This window comes from Ambystoma mexicanum, chromosome 2q (assembly GCF_040938575.1).
Source record: "Ambystoma mexicanum isolate Mex_15411 chromosome 2q, UKY_AmexF1_1, whole genome shotgun sequence".
Classification (NCBI taxonomy): domain Eukaryota; kingdom Metazoa; phylum Chordata; class Amphibia; order Caudata; family Ambystomatidae; genus Ambystoma; species Ambystoma mexicanum.
In genome coordinates, this window is record NC_090924.1 from 733,047,781 (window position 1) to 733,075,122 (window position 27,342).

The following is a 27,342-nucleotide window of genomic DNA, read 5'->3' on the forward strand; positions in this document are numbered from 1 at the left end:
GAGGAGATTGATGACAAAATAGAGGAATGAGCCCAAAGGCTGAGTTCATTTATAAAGTCACAGAAAATCAAGGTTTCAGTGGTTTCCCGCCATAATCAGTTGCATCTTTGCCGGGACAATAATTGACCACTAAACCTGGCATTAGGCTGGGCCTAGACTTCCTTTATCCTCATTGCCAGTCAGTTGACACTAAATAACCATGGCCACCCTCTCAACAATGTTTCCAGCCTGGCCACCAATCCGGGAGCCCTTAATGGGTTTGGGGTCCCAAATCCGGTATCAAGGACCCACAGAAAATATCTGTGATATTTTGCTTCTCTTTTTTAGGTATATTTGACCTCTCTACTCCCCCCCCCATCCCTCTACCACCTTGCTAAGAGTCATGGGGCCACCTGGGAGATGCAATATGCATCTTTAAAATGTTATTAAAGGGTGGGCAAGTTCAGGGATCCAGAAAGGGAAAGTGGGAAAAACAGCATTTTTTCTGTCAATTTAGGGGTCTATTGCCCCCCTCTGTGGTACCCACTTCATCTTACCTAGGATGGGGAGGCCCAGGGGGGTGCAATAGGCCCCTTTAAAAGGTTTTAAAAAGCACAAACTTGAGGCCTCAATAAATGTTTACAAAAAATGGCAGATCTTGCGACAAAGAAATTCCCCATTGGCCACCCTGCAGATTAGCTTTCTTTCATAATTACAAGCTAGTTGCCCCTTCTTAGGTTGGCACAACCAGAGTTAGGTCCCCCAGAAGACGGATGGGAACCCGAACACAATGTCTCAAATGGGCAAATATAGGTCAGCGAAATGTAGGAGTCAATATTTGGATACATTGGAGGAACCTTTAAAAGAAATCAGAGATTTGCACCAAACCACTCCAGCAGTCGAGTCAGGGTCAAGGTCCTCGTGAAGGTTTGACTGACTTTGTCCAGCAGATCCAGTTGTAAGCACAACCAAAAATTGCTCTCTGGGGAATGTACAGGAAACCAATAACCTTGCCACAAAATTGCAAGAAAGTTCAGAAAAAATATGTTAGGTCTTTATTTATGGGTAATGTTTCATGCAGATTACAGCACCGAAGTTATAAGGCACCCAAAAAGTGGTTGAACGCAAGATATAATATATGTATATATGCAGGATAGTCCATTTGAGTCAAGTCACACATTCCACAATGCCATCGCTGGAAGTTCACCTCCAGTTCTGAGCTACATCAGCAAAGCATTGTGGGTATGCAAATTAGGCCAAATGCAAATCTTTCTCTCTGGGAAATTGTCTTGGAGAGCAGTGTTACTTTATGCAGACCTTAATCAACCCAAGACACACATTTTGCAAGGCAGACAGACAACTACATAACTGGTTTCAGTCTCATTATGGATCATCAGTGCAGTATAGTCGTGGCAGCGTTGTGGTCGGAGCATGCTTTCAAAACACCAGAAAGGTTATGGTGGATTTATAAAGACTTTAAATAAAATCTTTCACCAGAATAATACATTTGAGCCAAGTCATTCATTCCACAATAGTAGCCATCGCTGGAAGTTCACCTCCAGATCTGTGCGACATCAGCCAAGCACTGTGGGTATGAAAATTAGTCCAAATGCAAATATTTTTCTCCAGGAATTTGCCTTTGCCTTAGAGGGCAGTGCTGCTTTATACATAGCTTGTATGAGGCACAACTTAGAAGACATTTACCTCAATGTGACTGAGCTGGGAGATCACATCCAATCTGTAATAATCTCTCTTTTTTTGGAAGGCGCAGTCTGGGAGCTCAATACAGCACTCAAGATGAGATTTCATCAATGGTATGTGAACTAAATATCTGGTTCCCATCACCCAAAGTTGAACCACATGGAAAGTCATAACCTTGTATGCGGCGCTCCAAAACTCCGAAAAACCTTCTCTGATGTCAGATGTTAAGGTCTCACCCCCCCTTTTGCTAAGCGTACTAGAATTTTGTAATCTTACCTATTCAATATCTGCTAGCTTTCAGGAAAGTGCTGAAAAGCGACCTCTTGAAACAAAAGCTCAGACCCATGACTATGAAAAACAATGCATGTGACTCCATCAGGGACAAAAAAACAGGTGTTCTTGAAGTTCTAGCCCAAAGGATTATGTTGACCCATGAATCCATCACATGGCCAACTCTGCCTCTTGAACCAGGCCTCCTAGATAAACCCGAAAAAAACCTTAAGCCATGCCACGCTGGAATCAAAATGCTGAACTGTGTCTTAAACGCATACCCAGTAGGTGAACTGTATAGCTACCAAGTAACCGCTTAAAATATTACTCTATTTCCTGTTGTATGTGTGCCCTTTCGAGCAATATTGTGTGTAACACCTCTTTATAGAAACAAAATTCCTTTTTTCCACAGTCATTACTACTCTTATGTATCCCAAAGTTACCTCTGCCCTCCTGTTGGTCTTGTCACATTGATCAGTCACTCAAAGGTGTGATCGAGATCATTTCTTATTTCGTGCCCAATAATAAAGACACCCATGTTTCTGCAGGCCCCCTAGATTCTTACTAATTTAAGGATTTTTATTTATTTAAGAACAGGATGCCGTTTTGAAAACAAATGACTTAAAAAGTAGGCAGTAATAGAGAGCTGAGGCCGTCCTAGTGTTAGGTGCCTTTCCATAAGAACATTGTTGTTCCTTATAATGCATACTGGGTGGTAAAGGCGTAAGGGTAGGAACATTAACGAGAGACAAAGACTGCAAGTCATTATAAAATGTTTATGACTGACAGCCTGGGATCAGCATTTACAAATGTACAAATTACATAGCGTAGTCCTGAGGGCAAAATGCAGGCAAGGTGGGTGGGGTGGTTAGTTTGTATACGAGGGTGGGGCCTTTGAGGGGCTCCCTCCATTGCTAGCTGAGTTACTCACAACGTACAGCTTCATTCCTTTCTGGAGGGATTGGCTGATGGAAATTGTCCGACTGATACCACAACTGGAGGTCGGGCTATTCAAAGGCCACTCTTGTCCCTCTTCTTCCCATTCAGATGGAGACGGATCAAGGAGTCTCTACTTGCCTGTGCCAGTGCCTGTTGTTCGGTGCTGTCACCACAGTTATGCAGTGAACCCTTCACAAATCTCTGACGTGAGCAACACCGTGAACATGTCCTTGGCAAGGATGAGCAATGGCGGCTGCACATTTGCAGATTGTGCCAAGATTTAGCCGATTGCGCCAAGATTTAGCCGGTGCAATAAAACCAGGCAGAATCCACCAGCATGATCCCATATTGTGGTAAGAGGAATACTCATGTTTCTCCAAATGTAGTGCCACCACCATGCATGAGGTGTTGGCATACTTGTGATGGGCCTCCATGTGCTGAAGTTTGGAATGTCTGGTTGGGATACATTTGCGGATAAAATGCTTTGCATGGATATTTACCATAACTACTCGTCTCATAGGGAGACGTTTGCTTGCCACCAGCCAAAGGTCCTTTCACATTTTTGCTATCCCTCATTTATTTTTACACCCCTACTAGGTGTTATACATCCCATGAAAAATCAGTGTATTGTTGTCAAAAACCCATATCAATTATATATGCATTATAGAGCACTAGATCAGGCACTGGCCCTTATGAAGTGTGATACTCCCCACGCATTTCCAAGGCATACTCGTGCACGTCAACGGTTAGGGGGAGTGATAAAAGGGAGAGGGTGAGAAAAAAAGTCATAGCAGAGAACAAACTGCAAAATATAGGCCGTTCTGTTATAGAACCCTAGTTGCTGCATTAAGGAACTTGAAACTGATTTATAGTTTCATTATTTCTTTCCATCAATGCCTGATAATATTGTTGTTTTTTTATTGAACCCGTAGATGTGCCCTACTGTTTTTTGCTGGTGATCAGAACTTTAGGTCACAAGCAGACATTGCAACCCTCGTATGCCTTAGCTGGAATGCCTAGAGTCCATGTTATAACTGGGAGATTGGTATTTAGTGCTAGAATACACACGGTGCCAAATGCTCTGATGTGTTGAAGAGAGCCCAGCGAGTAGTGTCAGCTGCCCAATTACAGTGGTGTCTACTGTGACCAACCACCTGATTGCTGGATAGTTTACTCAACTGCTTTGGAGACAATTTCAGTGGATTGCAATTGCTTCCTGAGACCGGGTGTCGCGGCAGTCAATCTTTTAATTTAGCCAGAATCCCTCCTCAACATTAGTCCAACTGTGGGTGGCTTGCCGGCGCACATTGCCACCTGCCTGGGATGTACATCTTTAAACAACAGCATAGTCCAGTGGGAAAGAACATTGTTCACATTTAACTAATATGAAATTTGCCAAAAATGTACGTCATTCTCTAAAGGCATAGAAGATACAGCCTGGGAAGCACCCACCGGGGCTCAATGGAGCCTACTATCCATGATGGGCCCAGGCTGTGTTAAAATGGTTGTGTGGGGCACGGGTTACGCCATAGAGTCGATAAGACCATGGGTTCCGGTGTCACAGAAAGGCCCGGGCATTGGCTGCGAACCCTGCAACACCGAGAGATCCTTGTTAGTGCTGCGCAACAGTTGGATTTATCGGCCGCCCTCTGCTCAAATCAGAGATTACACTTCCAAGTAGGACAACAGAGTGAGATGTGCTGCAGGGCAGCGGAACTTAAAAGACATGGCGCAAAGGAGGGAACGTAACGTCTCTGTGCGTGCTCCGCCCTCCTAATGGTGTTGCAGCCGCGCGCGCAGGTGCACCGTCCATTTAGTTCCTCCGGGGCCCTGTAGTCTGGAAAGAGTTGGGGGTGGGCATGCCATGGCTTGCTGCCAGTGGCCACATTTCTCGCTTTATGTGGCGTGTGGCGAGTAACGCCCCTCTTGGTAATATTGACACGTTTTTACAGTGTTGAAATGTCCCCCAGCTATGAAAAGAAGCCTACCCTGGCACGCGCACTTCCAGAAGGCGATGAGTGGTCAACCGTAACTCGGCCCTTTAGGTTAATTTCCATAAAAAGAGGAGTCCCACATATACATCAAAAAGTGACCCGACCCACATGGCAAAAAAATCAGAAGGTACCCCTAAAAGTTAACGGTTTGGTAAACAGAAATCGTGCGCTTTTTGCACACCCAATTCTTCAATACTTGACTTCAAAAATAAGACTCAATGAACCAGAATACATTTTTGTTATATCCTAACCAGGTTGTGCATGGCACAATTTTATTACTATAAAACTATTACAAAATATTAAAAAATACATTTTAGTAAATTTACAGCAGTTACTCATCAATGTATTTATGTAAAACGGCCGTGTATCCCCTCTGCACAAACTACAGCCTTCATCCTCAGGAAGTTGTCACCGTATGTGCGCGTTCTTTTTTTTAAAAAATATTATCTTCTAATATACTCTTTTCGAAGTTCAAAATAACAGTTACTGCCGGCAAATAAAAAGTTTGTGTAACAGTCTTAACTTTATAGGAAGGGGTCGAAACATTTAGAGCGGAAAATATTAAAACACAAATAGAAAAAAATATATAAGGGATGTCGTTACGTTTTCGAAACTATTTTTTTAAATTAAAATAATATATTCTCATATTTTACACTATTTCAGAAAACGAAATGTGATTTCGGTAAGTATTGATCTCGCAAAAAAACTAATTTACAATTCTGTGTATAAAAATATAATTTAAGGAACCTCGAGAAATATGACTTTTTAACAAGTTGCCTTAACCGACAAGACAGGTTTAGAGAATTGCGAGAAAATTGTTTGTTCTACTGAAAGTTCCGGGACACAAATGATACATAGAAAAATAGACTCTGCGCATGTTTTTTCCTCTTGGCCTTCCAAACCCACCGCTTTCTGCGTGTTCCCGATGCGGCCGGAGAGAAAAAAAATCATGTGACAATAAATTATCAAAACAAGTTATTAAAGGCTCTTGAAAGTCCCATTCACATCGTTAAAAACATCAACTCAAACGCCAAACAAATAAATATCCAGTAGGCTGCAGAAAACGGAACAACAAAGAGAATACAAACAAAGGCAAATAATATAGGTCTACAACACAAAGGACAAGAAAACGTCTGGGATCTATGTTTACTTTGTCTGCTTTGCTTTAGAGTGTCCTATTTTCATTTCTTTTGTTTCGGAGTTCTGAAAAGCCTGGTTTTCAGCTTGACGTGTTTGCCAGTCCCATACCAATAAATATCCAAGTTGCCGAGTGGAGAAGAAAAAAAATGAAGGCTATTAACGGGGTATAGAATAAACAAAGAAATCAAACTTCCGGGGTCTTTGTTTCTTTGAAGTCTACTTTGGACAGTCCTACTTTTGTTTTTATTGTCTTTGAGTCTTTCTCCGGCCACGAAGAGGTGGGCTTTCAGCTGGACTTTGCAGCCATTCCCCAAGGGTGGATGGTGTCCGAGTGTAACACCCATGTCCCTATGTGGTAGAGGATTTCCGAGTACCAGTGCACGCCCTCTTTTTGGGAGGGTGCCGGTGGGGAGTGGGGGGAGTAGTCTTGTGGGGAAAAGATGGACAGGATGCCATAGCCCAGTCTCAAAGGGGCAAAGGCCCAGTGCGCCCAGCTGTGCTCCTCTATGACGGCATAGCAGGAGGCCAGCACCTTGTCTATGACCACGGTGCCGTGTGAAGTCACAGGGGCGTATGCACCTGCACCCTCCTCCAGGTACACACGCGTCACCGTGGCCTCCTGCAGACCGCGACCCTCCTGGTCTACTGTGAGTACCCGGTGGCCCGGTCGGACTCTGCTGGCAAATATGGACTGGAAGCCGGTGCTGCTGCTGCTGTTCGCTGGGTGCCTGGCCGCAAAGAGGAGGTGGGCCGCGGTCAGGCGCAGCCTCTGCCGGGGGCGCTCCGTCTCTATCACGTAGAACACTTTTGTGACAGCCTCCTCCTTGTCCAGGAACATGAGGAAGTCGCTGTAGACCAGCCTGCCCTGGCCATCCGCGGCCAGCACCCTGTCACCCGGCCTCAGGTCTTTCACCGGTCTGGTCACTCCATGCTCCAGGGTTACCTTGGCGGATGCGGGAAAACAGCCCCCTGACTTCGCAGCCACCGAGTTCTCTGTAAAAGAAACGACACGACACATATTAATGCATTGCTCTGCAGAAAATGGACTGAAATAGCTGGTTTATGCGTTTATTAATAGCGAGAGAGAGACGGGGACTCTATTGCAGTGGTTTCCAAACATGATGTTGACTCTCGCTTCAGTGAAAATAATGTCGGCTACCCCTCGCCCCCAAAGTCCAGAAGTACGTATAGCTATTTTTTTTAAAAAAAGTCACTAGCCTCCATTTTGAAATAGCCATGCACGACCCCCTCTATCCACTCTTACTGATCCCCCCTAAGAGTGGGACCAGCCCCACATGTTTAAGATCACTGGACAATGGAGAGAGAGGTGTTGACAAGGAGAGAAAAGGTAACGTTAAAGAAGCTGAGGCGAAAGAGGGCGGCTGTGAAAAGCGTAGACGGAGGCAGTAGATTGAGAGGTTGAGTTTTACAGACACTCGCGGGGAGTCTTTTTCTTATATATGATCGCGCAGAGAGCGCCATTAAACATCTCCAATTGTTTGGGTAGTGGCGCAGATATGCGCACTGACTGTTGTTTTTGGCTGCACATTTATCAAGCTGACTTGTATCCACGCATTTGCGAGTCCCGGGGGTGAGGGTTGGCAAGTGCGCGACATTTCGTGCTAGAAAGAAGATACTGGCCCTTTGACAAATAAAGCGCCTTGCAAATGCTCATTCAAATAAAATTAAAAAATTATGCGAAGGCAGGCTTGGACGGGCCTATTGGGCAATAGGGAAATGGCCGAACCAAAAATGCAAAATGCTACTGTGGGCCCGTTTTTTTTTGGTCAAAGCGGGCCACTTTTTGGACCCATTTGGACCAGTTATGAGAGACTTCAGCATGCGGCTAGTAGCTTTGACCAGTGTTACTAAATGAATATTCTTTAAAATGCACAATTTGCATCACATTTTATTTAAAAAAAAAACCTCTTGGGTATTAGTCAAACTGTCACAAAAGGAATGAATTGCCATTTGCAACTGTGGGCCACTTTTTCATTGGTGCCCGAGTCAGGCCTTGGGCAGAGGTGAGCGTGTCCCGCTGAGTTCAACTCATAGATTCATTTATTAAATAAACACTACAAGGCCAGACTCGTTTGTAACAACACTAATGACAATTCGGAAAAGGGCGGGCGGGGCTAAAATTGGATTGGATTGATTTGCTAACGACTTTATCGCACCTGCTTAGCAAGTTAAACAAATGAGAGGGGGTTCCTGGGAAAGACATGGCCACAAACAAGCTCTGCGCCTTATGTGCCGAGAAGTCCTGGCGGGCAAACAGCCCCCCTGGGCCGCCGGGGCCCTCGCAGGCCGCCCCCGCCGGGGCTTTGTTTGCACATCCAGGCCGGGTTGAATGCTTCGAGTCGGGTAGCAACTCTCCAAACACGCCCGGGAATGGGCAGAGGTGTGGAAATTGCCTGGGCTCCCCCCTAATTAAAACCCCACAGTGGCTGGCCATTGTCATTCGGGGCTCACGCAATAAATGGAGCCACTCTTGGGCGAGAGAGGGGCCACTTGCCTCCCCGCGCCCCCTTTCCTCCCCCCTGGCTCCTATTTGCTCAGGTGCAGATGCCTGTGTGCCAATTCACACACGGACCCTCCAAAAGCCGGGCCCCCGCAACCCCTGTTTGCACAGCAGAGGCACTTCAGATGGGTATTTCAATGTGAAATGCAAAGGCTGTTCAGGAATAATTTCTGGAGCCCCTTCTCAACCGAGCCTCCAGCACCCCCTGCCTCTTATCCCCGTCCCGGAGAGAAGAATGCAGGGCTTTGGGGGGAGATGGGCCTTCGCATTCCCCTCGACGGGCGCTTCCTTTCTGCAAACAGAGAAGTTCAGCAAAGAGCCTGCTCGCCTCGGAATAACTCCGTTTTAATCTTCCCATCAAATGCCCGGCCATGACACGAGCTCTGGACAATTCCCCCTCAGACTTAGGCAGCGGGGCGCCGGCTGGGCCCCCTCTGTGCCCCGCGGTACAGTCACACGACCCCGCATGACACACTAAATATCGCCCCCCATGGCCCGGGTTGTCCCACATGCGAAGCGGGAGCGTTAGCTGCATCGATGAAATGACAAGAGTTTGGGATTAGGCTGTCCTTAACCGTGTGGGGGCTGGGGATCGGAGGGGGGGGGGGGGGGCGAGATGCCGAACTGGTGGCACTAAGGGGAAGCGGCCTACACTACACAGAGGGGGCAGACGTGTGACATGTCTGAATAACCACTCGGCATGGACACATACACAGGAGACACGAGGAGATTGACAGAGATTAGCTAATATATAGAGGTGAGATAGATTAAACAGGCAGACTGCTAGAGCGATGTAAAACAGTTGAAAAATAGACGCAGAGAGAGACAGTTAGAAAGGACATATTTTAGACGGATTGATAATATGTAAATGGGGAGACAGATCAAAAGATAGGGATGAGCTAGACAGAGATTAAATAGATAATACTTAGCAAAAGAGGAAGATAGATAAAGAACCAGTAAACGACAAGTATGTTTGGCCAGGCTGAGGGGGGCCAGACAGAACCGTATGGGTCGATAGATGGGCACATGTTAGGTGAGACGGGCAGATAGACACATGGATAGAGTTCACATATATTGATTCGGAGGTGTAATAAAAAAGATAGAGACAGACACATAGTCAGATAGAGAGATAGCTACAGGCAGCCAGTAAACAGACTGAAATGTTGAGTAACACACTCATAGAGAGATGTGCACAGATAACTAGTAGCTTTTAAGCAACACAACAATTCCCCACTCTTAATAGCTAACGAAGCAGTTAGTATTACACCACTCGAATCTAAATATTATCTAGGATAGGTTTTTACACGCTTTTTTTGGGGTGGGGGGTGCTTTTTACCACTTTCACACCACAACCCACCAGTGCAGGCCACATCAGACTAGAGACTAGACCACAATACTCTAGGCAAGACGATATCACAACCCAGCACAGCATAACAAAAGTATACCCAGACGGCAAAGCAGAGGCGCCCCCTGCATGCATGCCAGGCTGGGTATGGCCTCTGTGCTACCACTGACCCCGAACTGCCTGTCTCAGGACCACTCAAGACCTAGAATTCTGCATGGGCACTCACAAATGTAGCTCCCAAACGAGGGCTATGTCGACAAGCAGGGTCGGACTGGGGCATACAGTTGTCTCGGGCGCCAATGGAAAAAGTGGGCCGCAGTTGCAAAGGGCAATTCATTCCTTTTGTGCCCGACTGTTTGCGTATGACCCAACGGGGACGTTTTTGATAAAATCTGATGAAATTGTGCATTTTAAAGAATATGTATTCAGTGACACTGGTCACAACTACTAGCCGCGTGGTGAAGTAACTCATCAAAATGGGCCATAAAAGTGGCCCCCTTTCACCAAAATCACGACCCACACTAGCGTTTTGTGTTTTTGGTTCGGACATTGCCCTATTGGCCAGTCCGAGCCTGTTGACAAGCTATTCCTTGCCCATTGCCCAGCAGCACATGGGTCAGCACCGCGGTGCAGGCCTTGTATGGCACCAGTGCGGTGCAGGCTATGTGTGGGACCAATATGTTGAAGGCTGTTAGAGGTGCCAGCACAGTGCAGGGTGTGTGCAGAACCGGTGTGGTGTCAGCACAGTGTAGGGTGTGTGCAGAACCTGTGTGGTGTCAGCACAGTGCAGGGTGTGTGCAGAACCTGTGTGGTGTCAGCACAGTGCAGGCAAAACGCCATTGAAAACTGCTTTGTAAATCAGGCCATGTGTATGGTGCCAATACTGTGGAGGTTGTGTATAGTCAGCAATTCTGTGTCTAGTACTAGCACAGTACATTATGTGTGTTGTGGCAGTACAGCACAGGTTGTGTGGCAGGCTGTGTGGCAGCACGGTGCATTCTGTGCGCTAGCACAGTACAGCCTTTGCCTGGTGCCAGCACGGTACATGCTGTGTGTTGTGGCAGTACAGTGCAGGCTGTGTGTGTGTGTCAGCACGGTGCATTCTGTGTGTTACGGTGCAGGCCTTGCATGGCACCAGTGGGACTATGTTGAAGGCTGTTAGAGGTGCCATCACAGTGCAGGGTGTGTGCAGACCCCTCGTGGTGTCAGCACAGTGTAGGGTGTATGCAGAACCTGTGTGGTGTCAGTACAGTGCAGGCTGTGTATGTGGCAGCACAGTGCATGCTCCCTGTGGCATCAGTACGTTGTAGGCTGTGTGTACTTCCCGCCATACGCGAGAACACACGAGTTGTGACTAAGAGCAGCCACTTGACAGACAAATCAAGCTGTTTGACCAGATGGCGGCGGGGATGAAAGCCTCCTCATATTTTCACGGCCCTGTACATGTTTTATAAGCAATTTAGCCGAAGGAAGGCGCAGAGGCGGCCGTGGCTCGGTGGAAATGAATGGAGCCGGACCCATAAATGACCCGGCCACTTGTCTTGAGCAGTTTTGACGGTTGGAGGTTTGAAATAACCCACTTGCTTTTTTTGTTGCTGCGGTGGAAATTGGTTTTGCCCCAGACCGCTGTAATTGTGTTGCCGCGGACGGGGCTCAGCTTGTAAAGTCATGTTCCACATCCCCAGCCCAGCTAATCCCAAGGCCCTGTATGCGAGCGGGGACGTGGGCGGGGGGCAGGACGGTCCTCACCCTCCACTCCACTCCCTGACTCATTTACTTGCGAGGCCAGCTAATAAAGCTCGCGGTCAAGCCCGATAATTATAACCTGAAATAAATATGAGTTTGACAATATTGTTGACCGTCCCGGGTCGCAGCTGATGGAAACCATGCGGCGGCGGCGGCAGAGAGAAGGAAGCGGCCCGTCAAGAGATGGGACCTGCTTCTGCGCCCGGACAGGGACGAAGCGCCTTCATCTGACACGCTGCTCCCGCCGCCCCAACAAAAACTCATTTTGCAGATATAATTTAGCCAAGCCTGCGATATTTTAATTAACTGTTACATGAGTGTTAAGTTATCATCAAAAGGAAGTGCGCTAAATTGGAAACATGTTTCTTTTACGGCCAGCTCATGTCCTTGGAAGGGCCTGCAACATCTCAGCCAGGGCAGGTCCGGCCCGCGACTACTGTAGATGTTCCCGCCTTCCGTATGCTGGGAAACATTGTGTGTGTGGCGTAGATCTTCACAGCGATGCACATTGTACAAGTACACCACTAAAAGGAAAGGCTATCAATTGCCCATCTATCCATCTATCTGTCATCTGTGCTTGCTATCGGATATATTCAGACATGGCTCGGTTTGGAATCTTTTCAATACCTATAAAACACACGCACGTGCCCGCGTTTACATATGCATGCATTTTGCTGGGATTGGAACCCTCCTGTACGTTGGCGCACTGGATCGGATGTTAACCCGTTTTCAAATGACAGTACGCTAGGTTCTTCTTCAATAATATTGTACACCTTTTAGTTTTTTGAGCAATTATTGTATTTTATTGTATCAGTTGTTTACCCATGTTCGTTGGTTGACATTGGTTGTCACTTATGTGACATACATCCTAGTGCGTATGTTGTTCTCAATACAAATCATAATGCTACATGCTTAGGATTTCTAAGTGCCGACACGTGTTTCAACCAATGGTATTTACCAAAGCAGTTGATTGTATTTGGATGTCCTGTGCGGGTCTCCGAGTTAGCTATTGGTAGGTGGTCGGCTGGATAGAATCCGTTCCCGGTTGGGTTGTTGTCCTCTAACGGTCTCGCAGTGATCTGCTAGTGTTAGCTAACTACCACTAGCTCTCTGTTTCAGTGATGCCTCACCTACCTTTCTGTGTGAGAAGGCTATATATACCTGTCAACCTGTGTAGGTGGGGTCTCACGCGCCTCTCAGTGTCAGTGTTGCTTCACAGCCTGTCTGTGTGAGTAGGATCTAACCTGCCTATCTGGATAAGAGCGGCCTCTCTCACCTATTTATGTGAGTGATCCCTCACCTGCCTCTCAGTGTAAGCGTAGCCTCCCTGCCTCTCTCTGTGAGTGATGCCTCGCCTGCCTGTTGCTGTGAGTAGGGTCTGACCTACCTATCTGTGTAGATGAGGGCTTACCCGCCTCTATATGAGGGTGATGCTTCACTATCCTGTCTCTATGAGCAGGATATAACATGCCTATCCTTGTAAGTGTTGCTTCCCCACCTCTCTATGTGAGTGAGGCTTCACTTTCCTGTCCTGTGACTAGGATATAACATGCATATTTGTGTAACTGTAGCCTCTCCACCTCTCTATGTGAGCGCTGCTTCTCTTTCCTGTCTCTTTGGGTAGGATATAACATGCCTACCTGACTAAGTGGGGTTTGTAGGAGAGGTTATGATGTAAATAATGTGTGCAGTATAGTATATTCTGTGTGGTGTAGTTTACATTGATACTAACACTCCGTTTTGGGAAATAGAGTGGATTAGATTTGTTAGGCCAGAAAAGTACCAGCACAGCACCAGGAGCATGAACAGGCAGCTTTAAAAAATAAAGCAGAATTAAAAAGCTGAATGTGGAGGAAAGAGTCAGAGCATGCAAAGTAACAGCGTGATGGCCCTTGAAAAGAGCATGCTTATTGTTAATACAAAGGCAAATGCAGGAAGAATAGCAGAAAGTAAAAATGTTGCATATTCCTACAGGCAGCAGGTTGGGGTGATTAACAAAAATGCTGTGCAAAGGTCGCCAGAGTAAAGGCTGGAAAATTACGAGGGGTAATGAACGTAACATCACAGAGTTGGAGTGAAACTGTTGAAGAAAACATACAGAGGCATATGAAGGGGCAGTGGTGGTTGAAAAGGCTTTAAAAGGTGCAGGGAGAAGAGAAAAAAAGGATTTTTGACTTTGGTTTGGGCTACGTAGGCTGGGCTCTTTGCTGAAGTGGGTTGAAAACCTTTGGATTTTTGAGTAGACTTGATCTGCTGCCTCCCTCCGATTGAATTTAGAGACAAACCTTGGGACTGGCTCTTTAGTTTTGCTATTCGGAAATATAAAGTCTTTGGTTTTCTTGCTATTCCTGGTTCAAACTGGGAGGTTGCGAAAGACTGGTGCCTTGGGGTGCTGGTGGATGCGAATACTCGCTATCTTTTGGAAGCTTCTTGGAAAGAGAGATTGCTGTGCTGTCTGGCTGGGGAGTTTGGCGATGATTGTGTGCTGGGCTGCAGATCAGTGTAGCTGGGAGCTGGAGTTGCCAAGAGAATTCTCAGGAAATTCCAAGTTTGACTCTGGGGCAGTGTCCTGGCAGGGATGGACCGAGACGTATCTAGCTGCAGGAAAGATGCTGGTGAGCCAAGGGAGGGGCAACCCTTCTGAAAGGCAGAGAGTCTAGAAATCATTTCAGGGGTGAATATGAATAGGTGAACAATTAATTAGGACCCCTCCTACAGGCTAATTACCAAGGTGTCAAACTGGACACTAAGGGCATAACTTCCTTAATCTTGTTATTTACTGAATGTTTAATGGAGTATCCCGTTTCAAAACTTTGAAGGGGAATTCGTCCCTTTAGTGCGGGGGGGGGGGGGGGTTCATAATGTAACAACCCCTCCAATGATAAGCAAGAGAAGGGAGAAATATAACATAACCCAGAAAATAACTGAATCCATAATGCTTTTATAGGGCCTGCATACTAGTTGAATATGTGGGGTTCTTCTAAACTAAGAAAAAGATATGTTTATTCTAAAGTTGTCATAATAATGTAAGGTGTGTTTTGTGCATGTACCCCCTGATAAAGGGGTTCTTTCTTTGTGATTATACCCATGCATGAAAATGAAATAATGATAGTAGTTGTTTCTTGCTGATAAAATTGAATATATAAATTGTCTTACTGTAGAAGTGTGTAGTGGTCATTATTGTGTCTATAGCCTGTCCTTTTCCTTGCATCTAGAGGTAAATGGGCATTATGAATGAAAGGCACACTACGAAGCCTGAAGATGCCTAGCGAAGGTCCTGAGGTATAATAAAAGTAATAGAAAGGAAGAGTCGGGCTATTTCTTCCTACAAATATTTGGTACATTGGCTGGGAATCGAGCCCAGGTCCTAGTGTAAATCTGTCCCCTGGATGTGCACCTCCCCTTAACAAGCTCCAAACTCAAAATAAACATACATATTCACATACATTCCTGCCTATCTACCTACCCAATCTATAAAGACATGTGCAATGATGCCAGGACGTCAACACATATAGTATGTGGGAGGTATTTGGCCATCTGCATGGGGAGTGTGCGCTCGCCTGGGCTTTTTTGAAGTTTGTAATTAAAATGAATGATGGGAGATCAACCTCAGAAAATGTGTGGGTCTAATCCACAGACATTTTCCTTTGCTCGCCGCACAACAAACACATAGGCCCTCATTACAACACCAGCACTAAACCATGGCGCTATTAGCACCATGGTTGGTGCCGGTGTTGTAACGGGTCCGCCATGGTTCAATGGGTAATTACCACCCCATTCCAAGGTTGGCGGGGTGGTAATTCCCCATTGAACCATGGCCCTTCCCCATTTCCATTTTCGCCCCATAGGGCTCTATGGGATTGGGGAAGGCGCTAAGTACGGTACCGCAAATTGCAGTACCGTACTTAGCACCAAGGTCCCTTTGCGGGTCCCTACTTTAACGGCTGGTGTAGACCAGCCGTTAAGGTCGGTTCCCGCAAAGGGACCTCGTAATCATGGGGCTAATGGGTTAACGGCACCGCAGCCTTTTATGGTGCCGTTAACCCATTAGCGCCAGGGTCGTAATGAGGCCCATAGTCAAGTGTACTTCGGGAGAACACAGACTACAGGTGCAGTCCTCCTTGTCACATTTAGCTGGAATGTGACAGCCATGGGTACATCAAAGCATCTCTGAATGGGGAAGACAACACCTTCCTCTGGCCATGGCCAGCCTAATTAAATATCAAAGGCTCCATGGATCCGCCCTGTTCTATTGTCCAAGTTCTGTGTGATGGCAGCACACACTGATGAAACTTAAATGAAAATAGGCCTGCGAAGAGGCCTGGTCACAGAACTAACAAAAGGGACATGAAACACCAACACCACTTTGATGTGAAATGTGTCAGCTTGAAGCTAGCTCCGACCTCTCTGTATGAAGGGCAGTAAATGTCATGTCTGGGACAACTGTTTACAGTAGGCTGCCCCTGCAGGGAACCCCGTTTCAGTGGGAAGAAGTATGTAATTTGATGGAGACAGAAAGTCTATTCTTGCCACAAACTTCAAGGGAGACCTGTGCTTTGATGAGGCGTCACAGAGAGCTCAATTAACCAGATTGACACTTTGATCCACAACAGACAGAAAAATGGGTGGGACTTGGTAGTACATGTTGTCACCCCCTACCTTTCCTGTTGCAAAGCACTCTGGTTATGAACTCACGCACAAGAGAAGATTGTTGGTGGGGACCCAGTATTGGTTAATTAAGGTAGGCTTAGCCTGCACCAATCACTGGGGCCCATTTGGCTTTAAAAGAGGGCTGAGCCCCTCACTTAGCAGATCATCCGATGACTTTGAAAGGAGTAAGAAGGACTCATTTGGACCCTGGCTGAAGGTACAGTCTTCCTTACAGCTTCTGCCAGGGAAGGAAGGGCAGGATTTCCAAGAGGGAAGCAAGATCCCTCCCCTAAACATCTCCCAGGGAACAGAGGGGGATGCCGGACTCAGAGGACCCGTCCAGCAGCTCCACAACCAGTACCCAGGCAGCACAGAACGTGCCCTGCTATGTTCTGTCAGCAAGCTTCCTAGGTGGGAGTGCCAGAGAGTCTCTGACCAAAGGACAAGGCCGTTGCCTGCAAACGCTCTCCTCAGCCTTTGGCCGTCCGCCTTTAAGGATGACATGAGCTCTGCAAAGAAGCTATGAGGAGTGCCACAAAAAGCATCAACCAGTGTCCATCTTTTAAGGACATTTTTGAGACAGTTGAGCCCTCGAACCACGCCCGGCTGCACCACTGACTGTTGTCACGCTGCAGCCACTAAAGCCGTCCAAGACGCCTCGACTAGCATTCCAGATCCACCAACCAGCACAGAGATGACGATTCTTGACCCTGAGCCACTGTGTAGGCCAGCCTGCAGCGTCCATCCAGCCTCGCTTGCCGAACTTCCTGCTGTCTGATACCCACAGCTGTCTCCCATCTTCAACTCTGTTGCAGGAGCTGAAAAGCATCCTGCAACCGACTCGACACTGTCGAGCATCAAGATCACCTCAAGCACCAGGTACATTGTGGTTCAGTCCCCCTGGTCCTTCTCCGAAGGCCTCTAGTGACATTTATGACCCCTTTCTCCCTTGGTACTGAAACCAAATAACCATGTACAGTTAAGAATGATTGCTTTACTGACTACCTTCCTGTCAGTAGCCATAGTGCTTCCCTTTCCTTCATGAAACTGTCAGTCCTATGTGTTCCTTTACAGGGTGGGTTGCATTTTGTATTGTGCTAGAACTGTCTGTTGTAATAATAATAAAGTAGATATGTTTATACAAACTTGACTGGACAGCCCCTTTTATCATTGGGTAATAATTGTATTGTTGCTGTTTTGCAACTAACCAACGATACACGACCTTGCAGAGATAAGCCTGACGTTCCATCCATGTTACCAAGATGGGACAAGGAGGTTTATAATTGATTTGTGTTTCCAATCTGTTCAGATCCCTTCTGGTGTACTAGAGGTGTGCAGCTGATTAATGGCTTAGAAACCGATATTCATCCCTGGACCACTGGTGCCCTGGAAGTTGATTCTAAACATTGGTGGCAAGCGATTGGATCAGTTGAAGCCTTGCGCACAGCTTCATTACTAATGATCAAAGTACTGTTCCAGGCAATGTTTAGTCACTGCTAGGTTTTGTCATGGATCTTGACATTGAGACTGCAAAAGGCAGGCCCAAAGATGTCCTGCATGTCCTAAGAGAGGGGACTTCCCCACAGCACTAAGGTTAATAAACCTGAGTCGCTGACCAGCCTCCAAGCTTGGGTAGAAGCGAGGGTGGTTGGGGAGAAGACTCCAGGGGACGGGCGAGGCTCTGTGTACCCAAACTGACAAAACCTTCCGGAGGGGGAAAATAACGTGTCTCGCCAATCATCCCGCCAGGAGGCAAGTGTGGTTTCTCAACACTCGACAGTGTCAGTGAGGACAGAAGCTAGTGTGGTATCCCGGAGGTCCCAGGCCTCAGCACAGCCTCTAAGTGGCCCAGTAATTGTCCCGGCTGTTAATGAGGTAGTGGCTAGGAAGCTCCTGCTCAAGAAGAGGAGACTAGCGCTAGAGGAACAGAAACAGCAGGACAAGGCCACCATAGAGCGGAACAGTGCCGCCATAGAGTTGCTCTAGCTGGGTCTTGAAGAGAAGAAGCAGGCCAACAGATCCACCTCTAGCGAAAGCAGCAGTAGGTAGTGGCGCAAACCAGAGTGCCCGGGATAAGCTCCGGTGGGACATCCTCAAAGACTTAGTGCAGGCATATGAAGTGGGAAGGGATATTTTTGACTGGTTTGAAGCACTCGAGCTGGCTTTCCAGCTGAACGTGGTGGATGAAGTACACAGGGGTGCGTCCCTGATGAGTCGCTTATCGACACCAGGGACTGATGCAATTCTTCAGTTAACTCCAGAGGAAAGGCCCGTTTATCAGATCATAAAGGCATCCTTCAGGAAGTTCTGTAAAACCCCAGAACAGTATCTCAAGAGCTTCAGAGAGCTTGGAAAGAGAAGTGGGCAGACATTTGAAGCTTTCTCACACTTGTCATTGGTATATCTGAGCGGGTGGGTGACTGGTAACAAAGTTGACAATTTTAAAGGGATGTACAATTTGATTGCGTGTGAGCATGTGTTGAAAAATTGTGAGGTTGACCTACACCAGCATCTTGTGGACAAGAATATCACACACCCTAGGGAGCTTGCAAAGGCTGCCGACAGGTTTGTGAGTACTCGAGTCCAGAAAAAGGCTCAGGCAGGCACACCCAAACCGGAAGAGAAATCGGCAGACAAAAAAGTAAACAAGGATGGGAAGGGCAAAGGTCCAACCCAATCATATTCAAAGTCAGGTCCCCAAAAGGACAAAGGGAAACCCCAAAACTCCAGTTCAGCCGTGCACACTGAAAAGAAGATCGCAGGCACCCCTAACATTGGGACACCTGCGTTCTCACCACCCAAAGTTTGTTTTGTATGTAAGGAGAGGGGCCATAGGAAAGGGGATCCTGCTTACAAGGGCTTTCCCAAGCAAGCCATACTGAATGTTGGACTTGTGGAAGAGTCCATCATTAGTGTGGGCCTCTTAGAGGAGGTCTTCCCACTAGGCAAGGGAGTGGCCAAATGTGGATTGGTTACACTGAGTAGGAGCGGTACTGGGTCTCCAGAAGAGACCCCAGTTCCCAATAATACTCAACTCTATATAGAACATGTGTATATCAATGGACACAAAACTCCTGCGGTCCGAGCCACCGTGACTAGCATCACTACTGTCACCTGGCAGTTGGTACAGCCAGGCCAGTATATTGATGGGCCTGATTTGTGCGTCAGTGGGTTTGACGGAAAGAGTAAGTGCCCCTTGGTGATAGTAGAGTTCAGCTGGCGAGGTGAAATGACCCAGCCCCGTGTAGCGGTGAAAGACTCCTTAAGGCGTGGAGTGTTTTCAGTGGGCTTGTTGGAAGGATCCACATGGCTGGTAGCCTGTAGTCCAGTTCCACAGACTACTTAGTTGCCAACTACTGGGCGAGAGGGGTTACTAGCCACTGAGGATCCTACTTTGGTAGCAGGGTACCCAGGGACTTCAGAGTTGTCTGGCGTCAGTGCAGGAACCTGAGGTGGAGTACCAGGTGGGCGCAGATCTGAAAGGCCTGCCCAAGCTGGATGAGTTTGTATCAGCTGGGAGACCAGGTCCTACTGATTTATTTACAGCCCAGAAAGAGTGTCCCACTCTGGCGGGTCTGCTGAAGCAGGCAGAGGAGCAGGCTAGGGGTGAGGCCCTGGCTTGTTCAAATTGTACTGGGAGGATGGACTTCTGTACAGTGACCCAAAAGACTTGGAGGGCAAGGGCACTAGGGGGTTGGTGATTCCCCAATGCCACAGAAAGTTCCTTTTGGATGTGGCTCACCAGATTCCTTTAGTGGGTCACTTGGGAGTGACTAGGAAATCAGGCCAGTTGTTTGCACACATTTACTGGCTGCAGTTCTGCGTAAAGGTTAAAGAAGTTGTCCCGTCCTGCCTGACTTGTCAAGCTTCTGGTAGGTCAGCTGGTGCCACAAAGGCCCCCTTAATTGCACTACCCGTGGCTGGGCAGATTTTCAAGAGAATAGGCACGGATAATGTGGGTCCTTTGGATCCTCAAACCAGCTCAGGGAATAGATATATCTTCGTTGTGGTAGACCACACAAGATACCCTGAGGCTGTCCCTCTGAGGAGCATCATGGTTGTGAAGGCTCTGATCGGGATACTCTCCCATGTTGGATTCCCCAAGGAAGTAGTTTCTGACAGGGGATCAAACATCATATCAGCGTATATGAAGGCCATGTGGGAAGAGTGTGGAGTCACCTATAGGTTTTCTACATCCTTCCATCCACAAACAAATGGGCTTGTTGAGTTGCTCAACAAGACCCTGAAAGGCATGATAGGTGGCTTGGAAAAGCACCTGAGGAGAAAATGTGATATTCTCCTGCCATGCCTTCTGTTCGCCTACAGGGAGGTGCCACATAATTCGGTAAGGTTTAGCCCCTTTGAGCTTCTGTTTGGACAACCTGTACGAGGTCCGCTAGTAAAAGAGAGATGGGACGCCAACACTCATACCCTACACGAGATGTGGTGGACTACGTACTCGGCCTTCGGTCTAGAATGGCAAAGCACATGTAACAGTCGACCAAGAACCTAAAGGCCAGTCAGGAGCTGAAGAAGCATTGGCACGACCAGAAGGCCACAGTGACAGTCTATTCTCCGGGCCAGTGGGTGTGGATTATGGAGCCTGTGAAACCCAGTGCCGTTCAGGACAAGTGAACTGGGCCTTACTGTGTGCTAGAAAAGGTCAGTGAGGTGAATTATCTCATTGACGTCAAAGGACCTAAAGAGATGTGCAGGGTCTTTCATGTCAACCAGCTAAAACCCCATTATAGGTGGGATGACTTGGTCATGGCATTAGAGACTGATGGAGAGACTGAGGAGGAGACCATTCCCCTCCCAGACCTCTTGCACACTGAAGACACAGATGGGTCAGTTGAAGGTGTCCACCTTGCAACGGACCTGTCAGAACAGCAACTGACAGACTGTTGCCATTTACTGGAACAGATTGCCGGTCTGTTTTCTCTGACTCCCGGTCGCGTAGGTTGGTGCACCCATGATGTGAACACTGGAGACAATAAGCAGTGAAGAGTAGGATTCACCGGATGTCTGATGAGGTCAGGGACACCACCAAGGACGACGGTTCCAAGATGCTATCCCTAAGTTCATGAGCACCTTTGACCTCACAGCGGGGTATTGGCAGGTTGGCTTGACAGATGGATCAAGAGAGAGGCCAGTATTCTCAACCCCCGAAGGATATTATCAGTTCACTGTGACGCCCTTCGGATTGAAGAATGCCCCTGCCACTTTTCGGCAGATTGTTAACCAGGTTTTGTCTGGTCTGGAAAATGCCTATTTAGACGACATTGCTGTGTTCAGCCCCACCTGGGAGGATCACTTATCACACCTGAAACAAGTCCTTCAGGTGCTGCACAATGCAGGTCTGACTATCAAGGTCACAAAGTGTGAGAGAGCGCAGGCTACTGTCACTTACTAGACCACCTTGTCTGTGAAGGTATGAAACAACCTCTTGAAGCAATGGTACAGGCTGTGATGGATTGGGACATCCCGACCACACAGACGCAGGTGTGAGCCTTTCTAGGTCTCACCCGGTACTACCGGATCATTCATCAGAGGGTATGGGACCATTGCCATGCCCCTGAATGATGTAACTTCTAAGAAGATGCTGAAGAAGGTAACTTGGACCCCGCCTGTCAAACTTTTCATGATTTAAAGGATGGATTGTGTAGGGCCCCAGTTCTGAAAGTGCCAGACTATCGTCAGGAGTTCATTATCCAGACAGACATCTGTGATTTTGGGATTGGAGCAGTGTTAGTCCAGCTTAACTTTGAAGGGGTAGAGCAACCTGTAACCTACATTAGCAGGCGATTGACAAAAATGGAAAGAAACTGGGCTGTCATAGAAAAAGAGGCGCAGTTGTGTGGGCCTTAAAGAAGCTGAAACCCTACATCTTTGGGTCTCACTTTACGATCCAGACAGACCACCAGCCTCTGCGATGGTTAATGGCCATGCAAGGGGAGAACCCTAAGATTTTGCGTTGGTTCATATCCCTACAGGGATTAGATATGGACATCCAGCACAAGCCAGGCTCCCAGCATGGAAATGCAGGTGGCTTTACCGGTACTTTCGCTTTGATGATGAACCAGACCCTCAGTAGGATGATGGCTCACATGTTGAGGCTGGGGTGCATGTGAGGAATTCGGCCATCTGCACGGGGAGTGTGCGCTTGCCTGGGCTTTTCTGAGACAGTCGAGCCCTTGAACCATGACCAGCTGCACCACTGACTGTTGTCACGCTGCAGTCACTAAAGCCGTTCGAGACGCCTCAACCAGCATTCCAGATCTGCCAACCAGCACAGAGACAGCGATTCTTGACCCCGACCCCCTGTGTAGGCCAGCCTGCAGCCATCTGTCCAGCCTTGCTTGCCGAACTGCCTGCCGCCTGATACCCACAGCTGTCTCCCATCTTGAACTCTGTCGCAGTAGCTGCAAAGTGTCCTGGAACCGATTCGACTCTGTCGAGCATTAAGATCATCGCAAGCACGAGGTACATTGTGGTTCTATCACCCTGGTCCTTCTCCAAAGGCCCCTGGTGACATTTATGTCCCCTTGCTTCCTCGGTACTGAAACCAAATAACCTTGAACAGTTAAGGATGATTGCTTTACTGACTAACCTCTTGTCAGTATCCAGAGGGCTTCCCTTTCCTTTGTGAAATTGTGTGTCCTCTGTGTTCCTTTACAGGGTAGGTTGTATTTTGTAGTATGCTAGAACTGTCTGCTGTAATAATAATAAAGTAAATATTGTTATACAACCTTGACTGGACAGTCCCTTTTATCATTGGGTTGTAACTGTATTGTCGTTGTGTGGCAACTAACCAAAGATCCACGATCTTGCAGAGATGAGCCTGCCGTTCCGTCCATGTTACCAAAATTGGACAAGGAGGTTTATAATAGACTTGTGTTTACAATCTGTTCGGATCCCTTCTGGTGTGGGGCTAATGTCAAAGTATGTATATGCAAACAACAAACCCACAATGCATACATACATACATGCATGCTTATACTTGCACCCAAACGCAACCCATTGTTTTGCATGTCCCAAAGTGCCAATCCATAAAAAAGACAGAAGTGCGCTATATAAATCCCAGAACTATCCACACAACACACAATTTCACTCTTGTGGATGCCTCCCAAAGATACCATTAGCAACTATTTATATTTTCAAATGCTGCATCCTCCTGCTGCGATGTCATAGTCACCGCAGGGTTTAAAGCCGTTTGTTCAGTCAGGTATTTTTTTTTCTCATTTTTAAGGTGCTGCAGGGAGAAGAGAGAGTGAACTCGGGGCCCTGTCACAAGTGTGGCAGTATTTCCATTGGAAACACTGCTAAACTTATTCACCATTTCCGCCACTCTCCATCTGCCATGGAAAGTGTGGTGGAGTGGTGGTGTTGATCCTCTTTCCTGTAGTGTGTTGAGAATCTTCATCAGACGGTATTCTGTCTGTGGTAAATCCAGACAAGTGCTGGAGGTATTTCCTCCACGTGACCCCAAACTGGGAATTTGTTGGCACAGGAAAGAGGTGGTAAAGCAGCAGAAAGAGACTTACCACCACTTTAGCACCGTCTTTTCCTGCACTGCATAAAGTTGTAATGAGGCCTTGGTATTTTGTATGTTATATGCAGTCCCTCGTGCCTCCTGTCTATACCTCCTGCAACGCTGGGCCATAATGGGCAGCACAGTGGTTGGCAAAAGGGCAGGAGGGCATAACAACTTAAAATGAAAGACCGGTAGCTTTCAACTATGGGGTGCATTTCACCTAGGGGTTCCAAGTGACAACGTGAGCTTTGCTCTTGTGTAACCTCTCAGTGGAACATATCCCTGTAGCTGATAGTCACGCATCTATAATTCTATAGATCACCCTTACGCATACATGCACAGTGCTAAGGCATACAATCATCTCGTCTCCTCCGCCATTTTGATTTCATCAGAGCAATCCACCGGCTACCAACAGTCCCTGCATGTTACTGCTGTGATGATCGGTTGACATCTTACCTGCTTTCACAGAGCAATGAATGTGGGCCTTGGACTCGAAGTAAACCCAATCAAAGCCGGCCTCCACGGCCAGCCGGGCCAGCATGCCGTATTTGCTTCGGTCTCGGTCTGAGGTTGTGATGTCCACGGCCCGGCCTTCGTAATGCAGGGATTCTTCGGAGTGGTGGCCGTCTTCATCCCAGCCTTCAGTCACCCGCAGCTTCACCCCAGGCCACTGGTTCATCACTGAGATGGCTAGGGCGTTCAGCTTATCCTTACACCTCTGCAGAGGGAGACAAGAGCAGGGTTTTCTGTTAAAACATGGGCAGTGCACAAAGACCATGACAGATACACAGCAATCTAAACACCTTGCCCTAGGCTCTACAGGTTGTCTGTGGGTTGTGGATGGGGCGGGCGAGAGTGTTGCTACGGGTGCTCTGGGCTGATAAGAGCCAAAGAGCTTCCAACCACAGGAACTGCCCCTATCCAGATTCTGACAGATGGGGAGGGGCTCTGATCCCTGCTTCTACCTCACCCACAGTGATTGCTTTTGTGCAAACCTCTCTCTTGCCCTGTGCCTCATCGGCTCTATTACCTGCAAGAACTGGAAGCGCCTTGAAAAAGGCTCAGTACTGTGTTAGGCATCACATATGAAAGAAAAACAAACCAACTAGACCTGTGCATAGCGGCCATGCAGTGTGTAATCTAGCAATAATGTGTAGAACACATTAACTTTGTTGCTAAGTTATATGAACGTTAACACACTATTTAACCCCATTCATGGATCCATGCATCCGTTAATCCATCCATTCCTCTCTTTCCCTTACCCACCAAGCAATCCAGGCAGCATTTGCATCTATCTAGCCACCAACCTATCAATCCATGAACCTACCTATCCATCAACATTCATCTGGCTGTTTGTCCATCCATCCATCTAGAAATCCATCCTCCCCTGTCCATATTTTGTTTCTCCAACCTAGAAACCAAGCCTCGCCCTCTCCACCCTTCCGTCCAACCACCCATCTTTTCTCTCGTTCTTTCATCAACCTAGAAATCAGTCCATCTGTCCACCCATCCACCCAACCTCATTCTTTCACCCAACTAGAAATCCATCCATCCATTGATCCATCCATCCTCTTACCCACCTAGAAATCATTCCACCCATCCATCCATCCATCCATCCTCCCTCTCATCCTCTCCTCAACCTTGAAATCCAGCCTCTGCCCCATCCAGTAGAAGCCCCAGCGTTTAGCAGGGTGACGTATTGGGAGGCGTGGTGGTGGGTCAGGAAGGGAGTGGCGTCAGAAAAGAGGGGTGGCCCACCCTAGCACCGGGCGGCATGGGATGTCACTGGCAGGTGACGCCGGAAGTTGGAGCCAAAGGGTCCCGGGCGGGAATAAAGAACCAGTGAGCTGCAAAGGCAGCATTCGTTCATTTTCCCACCCAGCCACCATATTAGATCAGGGGTTTGTCATGTGTTGCGTTAGGTTGGGGCACATTGCATTGACATATGCTAGGAGCTCAACCATTTGGGTCACTGTAAGGGAGATGTATTGCTGATTTCGGTTATGGTCCTAGGTTTGGTGTGGAACGGTGAGGTGTCATGCCAGGGGCTTAGAGAGCGGGCAGTCATCATCAGTCTAGGGGAGCCGGTCTGTTCGGTTTAGGGGCTCACATATTTCCCTCAGGCCCGTCCCGGAGCATGGGGGTGGTGGCCACTACCACTCCCCCACACTCGAATACGTAAATGTCGTAGTAACCATCTTTGCCTTCCTAGGAATATTTGTGTCTGCTTGTTTCTGGTGTCCCTCGCGGGCCCTGCCGCATGCGCCACCCACATCTATTCATCCATTCATGCATTCCCATGCCAGTGTAGCCACGTGTCTCTTTTGCAGGTCAGGCTTATGTGCCGTTTCCTATGCAGCAGATTGCTTGGAATCGCACAGATGGTGCTTGTATACATTGAACTTTGGAAGTGTTCCTCTTGGAAACACGCTTAAAGGAGCCCCATATTCAGTACAAGTCTCCAGGAGCACGGCTATGCTCTCAAACATTCAACTCCCTTAATTAAACTTGCCCTTTGCGGGGCAGGACCGGCTTCGGAATTTTACATTTACGGCCCCGCACCACTGGCACCCTGTTTGAGTTACAGGAGGACCCTGGAGTGACCTAAATGGCTCGTTTTGTTGACACGGCGCAGGCTTGTCTTTAAAACTGCGTCACGTGCCGCAGAATAAAACGCTTCTGAGGAGACCTCTCCCGTCCGAGCTGCGAATCCGAGACGAAGATTTGCACGGGAATGTCTCCGGGTCTGTGCACCTTAAGTCCGTGTTGAAAAGCCGCTCAACGCTTTCGTGGCTGGAAGGAGCCGGGCTTGGCGCATCACTCACTAGAGCACTTAGAAATCGCAGGTATTCGCCGGGATCTCCCAACAGGAACCACTCACCCGTCGGCAAACCCTTTCACACATTCTTGCCTTAAAGAAACCCACGCCCCATTCTATTCCTCCTCTGCCCCCCCCCCCCCAAACCCGGGCAGAAAGGGGCTGTGAATGATGTGGGGAAGCAGGTGAGTTATAGGACCGAGCAGCAACGGCAAGGACAACAAACAGCCTTTCTCTGAGGGGCCTACGCACGCTTTTAACCGTGGCCGGATCTCGGCTCACAGGGACGTGGCCGCCTGTGTTTTCTTTGCCAGGTCTCTCTCTATTCTAAGAGTTAACAAGGGCCGACATGGTCGGACTGGCACGGAAAAATAGTCCCCACCATAAAGCCGAACCCGAATTTTTGACTTGTCTATAGAGTAGTACCCGGGGATGAATGTGTTGGGGGCATAAAGGACGCTGGCTCGGCAACATTGGTTAGAACTGGCAGCTGCACGGTGCACCGTGCACTGTGCCCTTACACAGCAATCTGGCCCTCGGTGCATCAACCCTTCGGTATTGCCGTGTTTCCTTTTAGGCCAGTGGGCGTCTGGGGTCAGTCAGATTGGTGGACGGGTTAAATAACATGCTAGGCCGGTGGAAAACATAAGTATGAGTGCAGTAATCTGCTGCACCAGGGCGTTTGAAAGGAGACTCACCGCCACG

The 27,342-nt window shown here is 47.9% G+C and overlaps 1 protein-coding gene across 1 annotated transcript in view; it reads right to left on the reverse strand.

The window, feature by feature from the left end:
- Positions 1-5,116: 5,116 nt before the first annotated feature.
- The window catches only part of SHH (sonic hedgehog signaling molecule), a 33,020-nt gene continuing 10,794 nt past the window's right edge, over positions 5,117-27,342 (reverse strand). Inside the window, exons 2-3 of the mRNA XM_069647956.1 lie at positions 24,276-24,537; positions 5,117-7,016 (exon numbers count right to left, since the gene is read on the reverse strand). Coding sequence (XP_069504057.1) covers positions 6,310-7,016; positions 24,276-24,537 — 969 coding nt within the window. The 3' untranslated portion in view covers positions 5,117-6,309. The remainder of the gene's footprint in view (positions 7,017-24,275; positions 24,538-27,342) is intronic.